We start from the raw sequence: 16,790 nt of genomic DNA, 5'->3' as shown, positions 1-16,790 counted from the left end.
TTTTATTGACTCTCACTTCTCCTCTCCTTCTTTTTCTACTCTGCTGCTGAATCTCCTTTCTCCTTCCTCTTTTACATCTTTCTCCCACATTGAAAGCTTTAGCTCCTCCCCTTTCTTTCCTTCCCCCTCCTCCACTAAACAAACCTCCACATTCTTCTTTTCCTCCACTAACATTTCTGTTACCCCTCCTGTATCTCTCTCATCAGTGCCTTTCTCCTCCTTGGATGTTCTTGATGCTGAGGACGGCTCACTTCTCTCCTGATCTCCTTCACACTAGGTAATATCACTGGGTAACAGAAGGAAGTGGTTAGGAAGAAGTCTGGCTGCTGAAGGAAGATCTTGCTCATGGGCAGGGCAGCTGGTTGGTGGGGTTTTTATCACAGGAGGGGATGTACTGGAATGCTAGGAAGAAATGCAAAGACTGCAAGGAAAGAAAAAATGGTGCTGGGTTTGTGTAAAAATGATTTTAAAATCAATTGGCATACAACATGCCTTGAGTAAGTTGAAGGTAGAGTTAATGACATACAAATATGTACAGTACAGTGGGGTCTTGACTTGAGAACTTAATCCGTATTGGAAGGTGGTTCTCAAGTCAAAAAGTTCTCAGGTCAAATCTGCATTTCCCATAGGAATGCATTGAGAACCATTTGATCCGTATCTGCTCTTTTCCGTCCATAGAAACTAATGGCAAGCTGCTATTCCGCCTTCGACCACTAGAGGGGGATATTTTGTTTCTTTTTTTCTTAGGTCAAGAATGGTTCAGGGAAGGCAGGGAAAATACAGTCCAGGCAGTACAGTACCTGGCAGTCTGAAGACTCCCAATCCACTCTCTAAACGCTGGGAGGAGTGAGGAAGCAGACAGGCAACCTTTTCACTGGCCAACAGTTAACTGAAAGTTCAAATTTTGCACTTTCCCTGCCTCCCACGTGGGTTTTTTTTCAGTTTGTAACTCAAATCTAAGTATGTAAGTCAAGTCAATATTTTCCTATGGGAGTGGTTTGTAAGTCAAAATGTTCTTAACTCGGGCCGTTCTTAAGTCAAGACTCCACTGTACTTGAACTAAATGGAGCCCTGTAGTGCAGTACTTAAACTGCAGGACTTTGCCCACCCAGCCAGGAAATAATGAGACAAGACACAGGGTTTAAAATGTGGGAGACAACTTTATTGACTATTTAAAGTCATACACCCCCCCCCCCCAATGCAAGGGGGCCTACCGTAGTGCGATATTCTTCAATGTCCAAATAATCCTAGATCTCCGGACCTTTCCTATAGCAAGGCGAGCTTCTATTTCTGAATCATGCTGTCCGCTGTGCAGCATGCCTGCAGGTGTTCTATGAACTGGTACCTCCGCAACCAACTCCTGCCGAGCCTCGTGACCCTAAGTGGGCAGCTTGCTGGGAGATTGTACCATGTAAAACCACCTCTCCTCTGATAGCTGATTGTCACAACCTGACAGAGAGATGGCCAAATTTTTGGCAGCATGTGTCAATCCTGAACTCACTCAAGCTTTTTTATCACACTACCCACCACGGCATGGGGCTATTTATATGTCCCACACCCACCACCTAAGCCGTAAACTCCACTGACACCTTTCTCCTGTGATGTGGTCTCTTTAAACCACCGATGGCTCCGCAAAGCCTTTGCAGAAAAGCCCGACCTGGGGTGATGACCCTACATGCAAAAATGATGTGGCCAACCACCTGTTGCAGGTCTTTCAGAGTGACCCTGCTGTGTTGTAATAAGCTTCTGATTCAGATCCACAAAACCACTAGTTTAAAAGCCAGCAACCTGCTGGATAGCTGAACTGTAACCAATTCAATCCCAGAAGGTCAGAACCGAAGAAGGACCCTCAGTCTTCTCATCAGCCAGGGGAACACCCAGCTGCCTTGTGAGAATTTGAAAGGTTCTCATGAAGAAATCACATTGTCCCGATCCAGGCTTACGTATTGCCCTGATCCAAGGGGGAAATACGTAAATTTGGAAATAAGAGGGTCCCCAAAAGTGCCGGCCATCTTCCCTTTGGCTACCTCCCTCTGAATCTTCCATTTCGCTACCTCTGCCATACTCACAACCAACTTTAAATTGTTTGCCAAAGTCACATATCTATTACCCTGAACAGGGATTCCAAACCCCATTGTAAAGCTGATTTAGTAAATAAATAACAGATTCATGATCCAGGTAAAGCTGCAACCAGGCTGCCAGTACCACCACTTTAACTGGACTGGGGCTCCTTTGTAGAGGTGGCTGGACCCGCTGCAGGCCTCTTTGGCCCACCTCGATTTTTGCCTCCACCTGCTCCAGGGTGACCTTGTAAGAAGGATATGGAACATGAGTGCCTCCGCTTTCTCCTCTTCTGGTTCTATTACTCTGTACTGAGCTTGCTAACATTTTAGAGCATATTTAAAAGTCCAGAAAACAATCACAGGACTTAATTATGCTCAAATAAACAAATCTTGAAAGCTAATCTGGATTTTCTTGTGTATCAGAAACGAATTTAAAGACAAGGAAAAGGAAATAAAGAAGGTGCTTGGTGTACCAGCTATTTTTTTTACAGCCAGGGTACTCCATTACGCTTTTTGCTCCTGGTAGATTTGAGCGTTGCTCCCACCATGGTCACCTCCTCGTTCCATGGCTTACTTTCTACCTCACTCTGCGTGCTTTGCTGCCATTATGGGATACCTCTGGTGATCAGACTTGCTGCAGTTACCACAGGAAGGGAGTGCATGATCACCACCACAGCCTCTTCTGCTTCTTTCACTCTTGACATGACGGTTGCTTTATGCAATTGGCAAAATCCTCTCCTTCCTGCTTGTAGCCATGGGATGGTGATGGGATATCACTGGAAGCGTGGGATGAGGCAGAACAAGAGCAAGGTCCACCACTGGAAGAAGGACAGACTGCTAGTAGAGAACTTCCTTCTTTAAGCTAGAATGTCACTTTGCTGTCAAGCAAAACAAGAGTAACTCTTATTTCTTGAAACCTATAAATGTGAACCAGTGATGGTCATCATCCGAGGAAGCCCTCCATCATGGATCATGTTCAAAACTCTTCAAAGTAAACAACTGCTAATCACAGGGTATATCTTTAACATTCCAAGACGCAATTCAGGTTAGCTAAAGGAGGGAAATGTTAAGATTTAGTTTTATTGTAATGTTTTGGGATTGCTGAATCCCTCTCCACCCCCATTCTTTACTGTCTGCTGTCACTGCTTAGAGGAGTGTCTGACATATCACCATACTTTGTCATGCCTGAATAGAAGATAATGTGCAATATTTTGAAATGGTAAGAGGACTGAGGTAATCTACTGAATTTCTATGGGATATTCTATTCAATCTTGTTTAGTAAAAGAGAAATTAAGGAAACCATCATCTTCATTGGTCCTGTATAGTAAATTATCCAAAATCACTCCACCTCACTCTTTCCATGAACTGATGCCAGGAATAGATTGACTGATGGGTTTGTATATAAAACCTGTCTTTCAAATGTACATACTTTGGATTCCCTATTTAAGAAGCAGCTCAAAAGTGTTAACTTCAGCTCTGAAGCCACTTTTCTGGTAATGGGGCATGGTTTTAAAAAAATCTGATTATTCTTTTCCAATGAGATTATCCCTTTTTAAAATTGTGTCTTAAGGACTCTAGGCTGGTTTTCTGTAGCTCATCAAGTGCTTTACCATTGCTGTCCTTTTTATTGTATGCAACACGTGACCCTTGGATTGCAACTTGCTATCAACTCTAATCAGTATAGCCAATGATGAAGAATGATGCAAGTTGCAAATCAACACGTTCTGGGCAGGCACACATTATTCATCTCAAATGTATGAGTATGTGGATGCTGCTCATTCTCTGTGACTTGGAAGAGGCTTTTTCAATACACAAGCTAAGAACAATGGAGGTCAGGAAAGTAGGAAAATAGAAAAAATACTTCAGGACAGATTCAAAAGCTAAACATTCCAAAGCATGCATATCCCAAGGTTTTTCAAATGGTTGTGATAAAATGATAGAATATGGCACATTACACCACAGTCTGTAACAGAAAAATAGGAGATGTCTGATCATTTTGATTTGTGGAGCTCAAAGGTAAACTAACCCCACAAGGATGAATATGTAGATCAGAAGACAATTATCCTTCACATCTCACATTTCTCCAAGTTTTCTGAGGCGGATCTTGCCTCAAAAATATATCAAAATGCCTTTTGGAATGCCTATTTTGTGAAAAAAGATCACTTGAAATATGTATTTAAGCAGGCATTTATAGAACTGCTCAGGTGTATATCTCTCCAAACTGAAACTTAATGCTGCAAGAACAAATATATGACATTGACAGGAAACAGACATCCATTTCTACAGTGAAATAAAGTGGCCATCAAAAGGCCAAGCAGTAAGCATGCTTGACTTGTCTTTAATATCACGGGTAAAAGAAGGTGAGCATGTCCGTCTTCTTTTTGTTATGCTGCTGTACTTCAGAGCATAAGGAAGTCACTATCATTTATTCTTACCACATCAGCCCCATATGATTTAAATGCTTACTTATGCCACTGCCTAGTGAAAACTACTACTTTCCCTATCAGTGCACTCTAGTATAAGGATAACACACAGCTTCTTCTGCAAGATTTGTACCCTTTATGCAAAACAAACTGATAAAATTACTCTGTGGAGAATCCTAACATGCAAAGCAGTCTTCATGCCTCCAGAGATTCCAGTAGGAATCTGAAGAAATCTTGTTGTTCCTAATATTCTAGTTAAGACTGGCCTTCTTGGTAAAGCAAGGCAGTTCTTCAATTCCATTGAGAGAATTCAGCCCCTCTATAAAACTAAGATGCCAACACTTATCATGGTGATTTTGCAATCTCCAGAAAACATAATGTGCATAAAATCCTGTTTCTGTGGAAAACTAGCTGCTTCTCCCCTTTGCAAAGGTAAACACACACACCTAGCAGGCAGAACAGGGCAGGTTAACTGATCACAAAGATACAAACAAGCCATAGGGTATCATTTTTCCTACATCACGCAACAAGGCAAACAGTTATTCCATTACCCAATGCTATGCATTTTCCAGAAATGCAAAATAAACCCTTGGAAATATACAGATTTTCTTCTAGATAGGGGTGCAAAGGGTCCATTTTCTCAAGGCAGTTTGCATTGAGAAGTTTTGGAGAACTTTTCTGAAAATTTCCTATTTTCCTCTGAGGATGAATTAAAGACAGGACTTACAGCCATCCTTCTGAAATAGCTCTATGGAGCACAAAAATTCTCTAATGATTTCATTCTCAACCATATGCATTATTTTTATTTGTTTCAGTTCTACAGCCCAAGAAAAAAAAAAAGATAAAATACTGCCTATTATTATCTCTCATTTAAAGCTATCCCATGAGTTTTGCGACTGAGCAGAGGTAAGATCTTGGCCAGTTCCTTATTAACTGCACTGTACAATACTGGAACTCATGTTCAGCAAGGCATTGTTGAGATTGTAGTCTAGGATCGCAAGCTTCCCCATAGTTATATAGTAAAATCCAGAAATAAACCTTCTTCTGCCTCCAGGGGAACAACTATCTCAACAAATAACTCGTTGCTCAATTTATCAGCCTACCCAAACATGGAAGACAAGAATGAACTTGCTGGGATTTAGACATTGTTTGCTAGAAGTCTTGAACTCTTAAGGCTTACATTTGGACCGCTAATCCATGCACTCCAATTTACATGCATTGTGTCGGGTTTTGACATTCCAGTTACAGCAATTTCAGGTCTTCAAAACAATGACCCTGCCAAAGAAATCCACGTTGGTTTGTAAAGTAATTTCCATACTGTATTTTTTACATTACATTTGCAATGGCTTGGAACTGTATAATGTATGGGGAAAACATCCTCATACATAGGTCATTAGAAGGTTTTCAATATAAAAATATTTTTAACATATCTGGGTTAAATATTATGTCCTAAATCTCCACTGAGCATTAGAATATAGGGAAGTAAAGAATTTATAGCTGATATTAGTTTGTTCACTTTTCATCACTATTTAAATGGGTTTGGGTGAACGTTGGTCCCATTAGTTCACAAAACAATTCAAGATGAAGTGAGAGCTTCAACTGAGCCTTTTGTGAAATAATGGCCATGGGTACCTTTTACTAGGACTGGTAATGAAAAAAGTGGGAAAATAAAGTGCCTCAAATCCTAAGGGTAAAATGGGAAGACTATTGAAATTTGGTAGAGTGATCTAGTAGAAAGAATTCAGTCCAGAGCTTGGAAACACAGTTTTTTGAACTATTAACTCTCAGAATCCCCAAGGCAGCATAGTTACTGTTCAGCTGAGTTTCCTCTTTCCAGGGAGAGATTTGAAATCAGACGTTTGTAGCGTTCAAGGCCATTGCTTCATGTATCCATTTTGCTTCCTTGATTATTCACTCGGAGCCACTTAATTCCTTATTTTGGCTTTTGTTTGTTTGCTTTTGTATTCAGGCCAATATGTTTAGTGTATTATATTTCAGTTTCATTCATGTAAGCAAGCTTAAAATCATATGTATTTCCTTTTCTGTAGGAGTAGAACTTTAGTTTTAAAATTAGTGAGTGTACACTCTATGTTCTGTTTCCAATACACAATACTGTTTCCCATGATGTTAGGAAAAACTGAGAAGCACACACAAATACTGTAGTGTTACATCAGTTGACATTGCTTGGTTATGATATTACTAAATTAGTGCCAAGAATCAGAAAGTGCAGATGCAGGTGGCAAAGTGGGTTGTCAAGAAGCGGTATCCCAACTGGGACATATGCCAATCATCTTTTGATCGCTACCTTTTCCAATAAAGTAGTAAATACAATAATCAGAATATAAAGTTAACTTCATACAAAAATACTTTCCAGATCTGAACTATGCATTGCTATATTGACAAGAATGAATGATTTATGCCACTTAAAGGCTTGAGGGGCTCAAAATGCATTGTATGAAAAATTGATTTTTAACTATTTAATATTAAGCCATCCAAGTATATGCGCGTGCATGTGTGTCTTCTTTCTAGTTCACATATGAGTCGACAACAAGGTGATTTCACTTCATAAGTATCAAGACTGTCAAGGCAGAAAAAACAGTGCTCAGTTCACTGGAACAGGTTATGAAGTCTACTGGTATTTCCTACCATGAATAAAGAAGGAGAATCTACTATACTTCTGTTTTTACTTAAATCATTCCAAATTGTCATTTAAAGCATATAGAGGGATTGCTTGTTAAATGAAAGAGCCTTGCCAACATTTGGCTCTTAACTTTCTTAAATGGGCTTTCTCCCCAAAATGTTTGGGAAAGAGAGAGACAGCGTGTTCATTAACTCTCAATAGTTCATAGGTTACTATAAATGGAGGTGGAAATTCCCAGCTAGGTGCATCCTATCTGTGAAATAGGCATATGCTGCCACTTTGGGGAAGACTCCTTTCCCTGAAGCTAAAGGAGTCCTGAGCATTGTTACATAAATCAATTTCATGTTTTGCCTGTCATATCCCCACAGGAAGAAAGGTTTCTTAAATCCTTCTACTCATGCAGTCATAAGATCTTCCAGATGTCTCCCAGCATTATTCACGTTATGATCCTCATTGTGGAGAACTGCCAGTGTTCTGAGTCAGAGAAGTGCAGCTTATTGTGTAATATTGCAATGCCTGCTTTAACTTAACATCACTTGACATCACAAGCCAGCAAAATGAATCGCTCAAGTGTCTATGTTGCCTTCCACAAGAGAAATGGATACCCAAATACAAGCATAGTTTTATTGGACCAAGACTCATATATAAAACCACCTTTATGTCATGCACCTGTCCAAATGGCTTGGAGAGCAGCCCAGTCTGCAGAGGTTTCGAGTGCACAAAAATGCAGACATTAATATTCACTGGTATGGTAATTAGCTATGCAATTTTTAAAAAAATTCACTAGCAAGTGCCCATCCTGACGGATGGACTGTTTGGATGGAGGACTCCAATGCTACAAAAACTGCTGTGGAAAGGTGGAATATTTGTAGAATTCCTGGGAGTAGGGATAAGTCACCCACTGCCAAGAATGCCATTACTGCAACATTCATCTCAAGCACAGAATTTTGCTTTTGTGTCTAGAAAGTCATGGCAGTCATTCAGTTCTCTTCTTCCACATAAGATGAACACAGCTGGGGACCTTTCCCTGCCCTGATAATCACAACCATCAAATTTGGGCTATGCCAGATTCTGTTTCCTACTAAGACAAGAACACTAAAAAAGGAGCATGAAAACCTTGGCAGCTGACTTTTTTAAATAAAGCTGATTCAGGATGTTAACTACCCAAGTCTAATGATACAACAGATGGGGGGAAAGGGTGGCTCTTCAGAGTGGATGGTGACCATCACAGTTTCTCACCACTGGCTATGTTAGCTAGGGCTAATGAGAGGTACAGTCCAACAACCTCTAGAAGGCCACACGTTCTTCATCCATATGGTAGGAAAAGGGCAGGGGAGAAAGTAGAAATAAAAAAAGAACACCAATCCAGTCTCAAAGGGGGGGGAATCCTCTTCCAAACAACAGGACAATGTGTCCATTTACATTTTCAGGAAAAGCAAACTGAACACTGCAATCCTACTCCATAATGAGACGGAAGTTAAGGCAGATTATTTGGTGTCCTTATCAGTCACAAATGAGGACTTTGTAACTGATTAACTTTTGTGAACTGTCTGTGCCAGTCTCAAGGTGGTACTTCATCAATATGCACTTCTGACTAGTATAAGCTAGAATCACGGCAGACAAGGCTTTAAAAGATTAACTGAATGGTGGAAAATTTTTAGGGTACAATAAGGTAAGCAAATTTTGGTATGCCATCTCGGGTTCTAAGTATATTTTGAGAGTTTTTAATCATGATAGAAGTATTTATTGATAAACGTAAACCATAATATATAGCACTTGGTAGCCACAGAATGCAATCAACAGCAGTTATAGGGTCACAGAGAGTTGGTGGTATATTTTTCCTTCAAAATAAATGCTCCTTTAAAGCAGTGGTTCTTAACGTGGGCGATAATGGCCCCCAGGGGGCGATTTCATTTTTCAGGGGGGCGGTAGAACGAAAAGGGGCGGCGTGGGGGTGCTGGAGCAGAAGGGGGGCGGTAGGGGGGCGCTGGAGCAAGCCAAACCTGTGAAGATGGCTGCAGCCTTTTTACAGTGTGCATGAATATATATTTTCCTCCAATTTTAATTTAGTTTCAGACTTTATGTCTTGAAATTTTTAGTTCCTGCATTTGTTTTTATGCCCTTTTTATATTTCTTTTTGCGTCTTAAAATTCACTTGCAACTCAATCATTAAATGTTACTTTTTCAGGGGCATTTCATCTTCTTGGAATTTAATTTTGTTTTCAGGGGTCATTGGATTTAAGTGTCTTAAATAAACAAACAAACAAACAAATAAGATATCATCACCGCCGGGAGGGGGGCGATGATAACTTCCTCAATGGCTCAAGGGGGCGTTTCTTTCAAAAAGGTTAAGAACCACTGCTTTAAAGTACTGTGATGAATATGGAGACCAGTAAAACTCTTTGACTGGTTTATTTGCAGAACATCTCCCCCATCACCCCACTAATATCATGGCTTTATAATGATAGACGTTCTGAATATAAATGGTTAGGGAAAAACGACAAGAAAGAGCTATTGCCGTCACATCATGACTACAGAACGTACAAGGTATCTTTTGGACTACACATCCCTTGTTGTTTAGTTGTGTCTGACTCTTTGTGACCCCATTGACCAGAGCATGCCAGGCCCTCCTGTCTTCCACTGCCTCATGGAGTTGGGTCAAATTCATGTTGGTAGCTTCAGTGACACTGTCCAACCATCTCGTCATCTGTTGTCCCCTTCTTCTCTTGCCTTCACACTTTCCCAACATCATGGTCTTTTCCAGGGAGTCTTCTCATGAGATGGCCAAAGTATTGGTGCCTCAGCTTCAGGATCTGTCCTTCCAGTGAGCACTCAGGGTTGATTTCTTTCAAAATGATTTCCTTGCAGTCCAGAGAACTCTCAAGAGTCTCCTCCAGCACCACAATTCAAAAGCATCAATTCTTCGGCAGTCAGCTTTATGGTCCAGCTCTCACTTCCATACATCACTACAGGGAAAACCATAGCTTTAAGTATGCGGACTTTTGTTGGCAAGGTGATGTCTCTGCTTTTTAAGACGCTGTCAAGGTTTGTCATTGCTTTCCTCCCAAGAAGCAGGCGTCTTTTAATTTCATGGCCGCTGTCACCATCTGCAGTGATCATGGAGCCCAATAAAGTAAAATCTCTCACTGCCTCCATATCTTCCCCTTCTATTTGCCAGGACGTGATGGGGCCAGTGGCCATGATCTTAGTTTTGTTTTTTGTTTTTTTGATGTTGCACTTCAAACCATTTTTGTGCTCTCCTCTTTCACCCTCATTAAGAGGTTCTTTAATTCCTCCTCACTTTCTGCCATCACAGTATCATCTGCATATTGGAAGTTGTTGATATTTCACTGTGTCGACCACAACTACACGTCCCTACACACTGACAATTCCCTAGGCAGCATGGGCCAAGCACTTTGTTGGCTATAACAACAGGAGAAGCCGTCCTGTGCCTTCAGCGCTGCCTGGGGACTATACTGGGATGGATGCAGGAGAACGGGCTTAGGCTGAATCCGGACAAGACGGAAGTACTGAGGGTGGGCCCTCCCACAGTCGGGGATTTGGGAAACTCCCTCTCTTTCGGGGGGGTGACTCTCCCTGCAAAGGATGGGGTACGCAGCTTGGGGATTCATCTGGACCCGGTGCTTTCCATGGAATCACAGGTGGCATCGGTGGTCCGCACCGCCTTTTTTCATCTCAGGCGGATAGCCCAGCTGCGGCCCTACCTGGAAGTGGGGGCGCTCACCATCTTAGTACACGCGCTCGTAATCTCAAGATTAGACCACTGTAATGCGCTCTACGTGGGGCTTCCTTTGAGGTTGCTGCGGAAATTACAGGTGGTGCAGAATGCGGCGGCCAGATTACTCAGTGGAGTGAAAAAATTCCAACATATTTCGCCCACTCTGGCCGCATTGCATTGGCTGCCCATCAGGTTCCGCATCGACTTCAAAGAGTTAACACTTACGTATAAAGCCCTAAACGGTTTAGGGCCTTGATACCTGGCGGAACGCCTACTCCCACCAAGTTCTACCCGGGTCACACGGGCGAGCCAGGAGGTGAGGCTGAGGAGCTTAACGCCGAGGGAGGCCCGAAAAGAGAAAACAAGAAATAGGGCCTTCTCGGCAGTGGCTCCTCGCTTGTGGAATAACTTACCTCCTGGTATTCGCGGAGCTCCCTCACTGGGCACCTTTAAGAATCTATTAAAGACCTGGATGTTTCGGCAGGCCTTCTCACCAGATTATTTTTGATTTTCTTTTCCCCTTTATTGTTTCTTTATTCTAATTCTTCTGTAATTTGTTGTTTTATTTTATTGTATTTTATCTTTGTTGTTGGCCGCCTAGAGTAGTCCATCGGACTAGATAGGCGGGATATAAATTAAATAAATAAAATAAATAAATAAATATAATGTTCTTTGAGTTGAAGCCTCAAAAGTAAACCTATCCACCTGTTAAGAAAGTGAATGTTCTGATTCCCTGAACTTTACTTTTTCAGAATTCAGGAGGAAAAAAAAATCACTGTGAGTCCAAATAAAATGGCTGAAATTGCAGTGCTGATAGATCTTAACAAGATATTAATAATGCAGTATCTACCTGACTTTTCAGCGGAACATTTTTTGCAGGACTGAAACAAGCAATTTGAAGAACAGTGAGAAGTTCTGAATGAAACATAGCACACTTTGAATAGCTGATACTGAACAGAGCACTCACAGTGCAACCCCTCATAAATATGCACTCTATATAATAACCTCTGCATTCTTTATACTTCCCTATTGGATCATCTGACATCTTAAAAATTTGAATTTCTTCAGATTTATAATAATAGTGCTGTCACCACAAAAAGTCAATCTCCCTTGTTGCCATACCAAGTGTTTAGTGTTTGCTCAATGCATCAGCAAACATGATTATTTGTAATTTATAAGCCTGCTTCATTTCAGAAGAAAATAATTTAAACTAATGGAAACTACAACTAAAGAAGACCCAATTGGCATAGCCAATAGTCAGGGACTCTATACAGTACGTTGAAGTCCAAAACATCTGTAGAGACAGAGATTGAGAATCATTGTTCTAACCTTTAATGTACCAGCAGATCTGTACTGTAATAAGAGATATATTGGACACGCACACCATATGGATTTTAAAGATAAAGAGTGGGCATAAAGGCAACAATGGTAATTTAGCACTAACAGTTGAAGGCATGGATTCAGATCCAGACTTTAGGCACTCAGTAAACAACAGCTGCAAAGTTTATAAGTATTTCACATTTTCTTTACAAGTAATGTACGTCATACTGTTTTATGGAACTAGGCATAGCCCATGTTATTATTGAAGCACAGTATTGTCATGTCTTAGCATTTAATTAATTTTATTATTTCCTTTTTTCCAAGGGACTATGAGAACAAGGCACGATGTCTAACAATAACAAGATGACCATAAACCTTCTCTTGCTTGGACAGACACAGAGTGGCAAGAGTTCTGCAGGAAATACCCTTTTAGGCAGTATGGACTTTGCCAGTCATCTTTCCCCATGCTCTGTGACCGCAGCTTGCTGTTTAGGGCGCAGTTGCCACATTTCAGGCTTTGCACGTCGGCAGGGCTCTGAGCTAACCCTGCAGGTCCAAGTGCTGGACACTCCTGGGTATCCTCACAGTAGCCTGAGCAAAGAGCAGGTGCAGGAAGAAGTGAAAAGAGCTTTAATTCAGCACTTTGGAGAGAAAGGTCTGCATCTGGCACTTTTGGTCCTGAGAGCTGACATCCCACTATGCAGAGGGGAAGAAGAGCCTACTGTTGAATTTGTCCAGGTTAGCAGCTTGCATCTAGCAATTAGCCATGTTTATGTCTCTTTATTTGCTCCTTTTCTTCAACAAGCTCAAGACTTGTATATAGTTCCAGATCATATTCTTTGTATTTAAAAGGTACACTATCCCACTCTTAGCATCTTCAGTCTTACTTCTTCAAATGCTTCCTAATTAATTTGCACTCCAAATTACTCCGCAAATGGGCTTTAATTGGAATACCATCTCCTTTTCAGTCACCTCCATAGTAAATCTTTATATCCAACAAGAGCCCAAGAATCACAAAAATCACCAAACACCACAGCCCAACTCTCCTGGTACCTCTTGTACTTGCAAGGATCGGGTACCACCGCTGAAGTGTAAATGTAAAATTGCACACAAAAAAACATCACAGGTGCGAATCATACCACAGGAATTATCTATATGACTATATCAGACCAATTTATTAATTTTTAAATAGGTAAGCCTTTCACTCCTCTGGATTAAAACCACAAGAAAATATCAATTAATTAGGAAATATTAGGAAAGCAAATGATACTAAGATTTATTATAGATTTGGTCTAGGATGTATCCAAATCATGTTTACTAAGGAGGTGGTATCCATATATTTATAGAAAATGAAATTATTGCCCATCAGCTTCATACCTGTGATTTGGTATTCCCTGTGATCACAAGAGGGCACCACTTTAGAACATGCTTATAGTGCGAAGGAATGTCATTAATTTAGGGTCTGGAATTCTTAAAGAGATGTGCTTTATTAGTGTTCTTTTCCCTCTTTCTCACCTACAGGTTTTCCAACAGGATAATTATCATGGATCCTTCCTTACAATCTTACAATAAACAAAAGGGAAACATTTATTCATAAGTCATGGTGACAAAAGGGATAGACTAAGAACCTAATGTAATCCTATAAATTTTGGTCACAAGTAGGAACAAGTTCTAATCCTTCTGATTTTATGACTTTAATAGTGGAAGTAACTTGGAGGACCTAAAATGCTAATATGTGATATGGTACTAAAGCTATGGCAATTACTGTGTACTGTAATGCAATTTTTAATTTTAACCACAAGATAACATGTCCATTATTTCTTGTTGCCACTTCTCATTCTTATATAAGGAACAGCAATGGCCACCGTAACCTTCGAACATGTACTATTTATATGTCCTTTTACTTTGCCTCCCCCCCCCCCCAATATTTCAGGATAGCATTGATAGTTTCTTTTCTAATGAACATTGAAGTTACTCCCAAACTAGAGATAACCCAGCATAAACTCATCACTTTAATGGACAAAATGGGTTTGATCCACATGGGCTGGATCACACAACAGGGCTGTTCTGGCATGTCTTCTGAAATATTGCTATACATAACAGTACTATTCTTGAGCGTTGAGGGACCTTTTGAAGCAGCATGGTATGAACTAGGGAGGGGACAGGAGTCTTGTTGAAGATCCAGACTGTGTTTTGCTCTTTCGCTGAAAAATATGACCGATTCCTTTTCCTTCTTTTTTGCAGACACTCCTGGGTCCTAACTGGAAGAGTTACACTGTCATCTTATTCACACATGCAGATCAGGTTGAAAAGGCTAGGTTTAGTACAGAACTATACCTGCATACTGCATCAGACACACTACATAAAGTTTTGCATTCAGTGCAGCAAAAATATATTTTTGTAGACAATCATGCAAGAGTGCCCAAAGAAGAAAACTTAAAATTGTTAAGAAAAATTGTGGAGTTTATAAAGCAAAACAATTATCAGACCCTTCTACCAAAGTAAACAATAGTATAGAACTAAGTTAGGTATCTGGCTGTGGAGCCAGAGGTTGGAATTTCAATTCCCCATTGTACCTTCAAAGAGAAGAGCCAGCCTGTGTGGCCTTGGGCAAGCTGCACAGTCCCAGGATGCTCCCAGAAGGGAATGGTAACTCACTTCTCAGTATTCTCTACCTGGAAAACCCTGAAAAGGGTAATCGTATATCAGAATTGAGTTGATGGCACACAATTACTATTTTTAAGCCAAGTTACTGTTTGCTTCCTATTCCATTTTTCCCCTGTACATTTCCTTCCTTTTGATCTTTTACCTTACACTGAAAGCTCTGTGGGGAGAGACTGTTTTAATAGTTCTCAAAACGCCCAAAATTAAGAAACAAAAATAAATTGTACTTACTTCCAAGAATTGTTGATTACTGTCTAGATATAGCTACCATATACTTCAATTATAAATAGCAAACTAACACCTTCATTTTTAAAAGACTGCATCAATTATACAACACAAAGAGACACATTAAATCAATTAGTTATAGTGTCATCTAAAAGTTGTTTGCAAATATCCAGTTTTCTCAGCTCTCACTACATACCATTGGTGTTCATGCCGAGCCCTCACTATTTAATAGAAATATAGTCAATAATGGTACATCAGTAACACATTGTTCAATCCACCGAAACCTTTGAACTCAGGAAGACTTCAGAGAAAGAAGGTGCAATGCAGAGAACCCAATAACTATGTTAGCATATTTGGAACTGTTTCATGCTTAAATAATTATTCATGCGCAGGAAAATCTAATCAACATTAGAGTTTGCCCAGTGGCTGTGATAGATTAGTCTGTGTTGAAATAAATTGGATTTATTTCCATACCATCTGTCTAGTATCAAATATGAATTTATATTCAACTTTACAACTACTTGGGGGGGGGGGGAATCCCACATATATTTTACCTCCCTCACCAGCTGGGGATTCCCCAAAGGTACTGTTCTTCTATATGGGAAAGGCTACTAATAAAGATTCAGCAAAGTCATATAGAAGAACTCGATTTTAAGTTACAGCATTTGCACTCTCATTCCATTACCAGTCCCAGACCACAGCCCATAATGTTTAACAATATGGAAACAGCAGTATTTGGGGGGAAGGCAAAATTCCACCCTTTTCACATCTGTGTTCTCGCAATATTGGCAAGGTGGAACATCTCTCATTATCTGATTTTAGCTTATGTGGCCATAGGAATGCAGGCCCCGTCTCTTTTCCATAATTGCACTTAGACTATTCTTGAAGAAAATGGATCTGTTATCTTTAATACCTCTAGGAATCAACACCCGAGGCAATTTTTAAAATACTTCTTGGCATGGCACTGGACAGTTAAGCATTTAAAAACTATTCTAAATGCCTTTTATGGATCATTTCTATAAATTGGCATCTTTGTGCATTTCTATTTAGAGCTATAAACTACATCATTTAGAAAGCCATATTTACATTTAAGAGATAAACAGATTTGGAAACATTATGCCAGATATTTTACAGCACACAGTGTGTTATATAAAAGTCAAATTATTATGTTAAGTATGGCAGAAAATTTCATTAAACTTTTAAAATAAAAATTCATGAAAACCTATTTTGCAACCATATGATAGAACTGGAAATGTTTACCTCCCTGCAATGGCCTAGAACCAACTTAATGCTCATGGAACAAAAAACTCCACTCAGAAACAGTGCACACACAAAAAAACTGTGCAGCAGTGTGCAAGAACAAAATGCACTGATTCTGTCCCTCTGCAAGTGATACAAATTTATATCTAACCCAACTGACTTTGTGCTAGTGCAATGACACCACTGGATACAAGTCAATAAACTTACATGTACTGCTGTTACTCTACCCTCCATGTTAACCAAGTTCTCAAACTGAAAGTTATGGAGAGTTTTGTAACAGATTCTGCAACTGATGAAAGGTAATGTGTCATACCATTTATGGCTGGTCTTCACTTACACAGAGAAGGCCTCAAGAGACTTACAGCCATTTCACCTTTCAGAGTCCAAGACACTAAACGGGTAGTGCTCCTGAAGGCTGTTTTCCTGAAGCACCTTCACTCTGGAACACATCTGCT

At 40.2% G+C, this 16,790-nt stretch overlaps 1 protein-coding gene across 2 annotated transcripts; it reads left to right on the top strand.

Moving 5' to 3' along the window:
• Nucleotides 1–8,700: 8,700 nt before the first annotated feature.
• Nucleotides 8,701–15,044, top strand: GIMD1 (GIMAP family P-loop NTPase domain containing 1). 2 transcript variants are annotated; one of them, XM_020796412.3, is made up of 3 exons: nucleotides 8,701–8,799; nucleotides 12,511–12,924; nucleotides 14,431–15,044. In XM_020796412.3, the coding sequence occupies exons 2-3, from the start codon at nucleotides 12,532–12,534 to the stop codon at nucleotides 14,689–14,691; spliced, it is 654 nt and encodes a 217-aa protein (XP_020652071.3). In that variant the 5' UTR covers nucleotides 8,701–8,799; nucleotides 12,511–12,531; the 3' UTR covers nucleotides 14,692–15,044. The 2 variants fall into 2 exon arrangements, with proteins under 2 accessions (XP_020652071.3, XP_078232690.1); XM_078376564.1 differs by lacking the exon at nucleotides 8,701–8,799 and having other exon boundaries at nucleotides 11,782–12,924.
• The last annotated feature ends 1,746 nt before the right edge of the window (nucleotides 15,045–16,790 follow it).

Source organism: Pogona vitticeps, chromosome 5, assembly GCF_051106095.1.
Source record: "Pogona vitticeps strain Pit_001003342236 chromosome 5, PviZW2.1, whole genome shotgun sequence".
Taxonomy (NCBI): Eukaryota; Metazoa; Chordata; class Lepidosauria; order Squamata; family Agamidae; genus Pogona; species Pogona vitticeps.
Note: the sequence above shows the minus strand (reverse complement) of the source record. Positions and strands in the feature narration are given on the sequence as shown.

Excerpts from the sequence above, each read along its gene's own strand:
- GIMD1 (XM_020796412.3), top strand. The coding sequence starts at position 12,532 with ATGTCTAACAATAACAAGATGACCATAAACCTTCTCTTGCTTGGACAG. Across the intron at positions 12,925-14,430 it reads CTACTGTTGAATTTGTCCAG|ACACTCCTGGGTCCTAACTG; the intron begins GTTAGCAGCTTG and ends TCTTTTTTGCAG.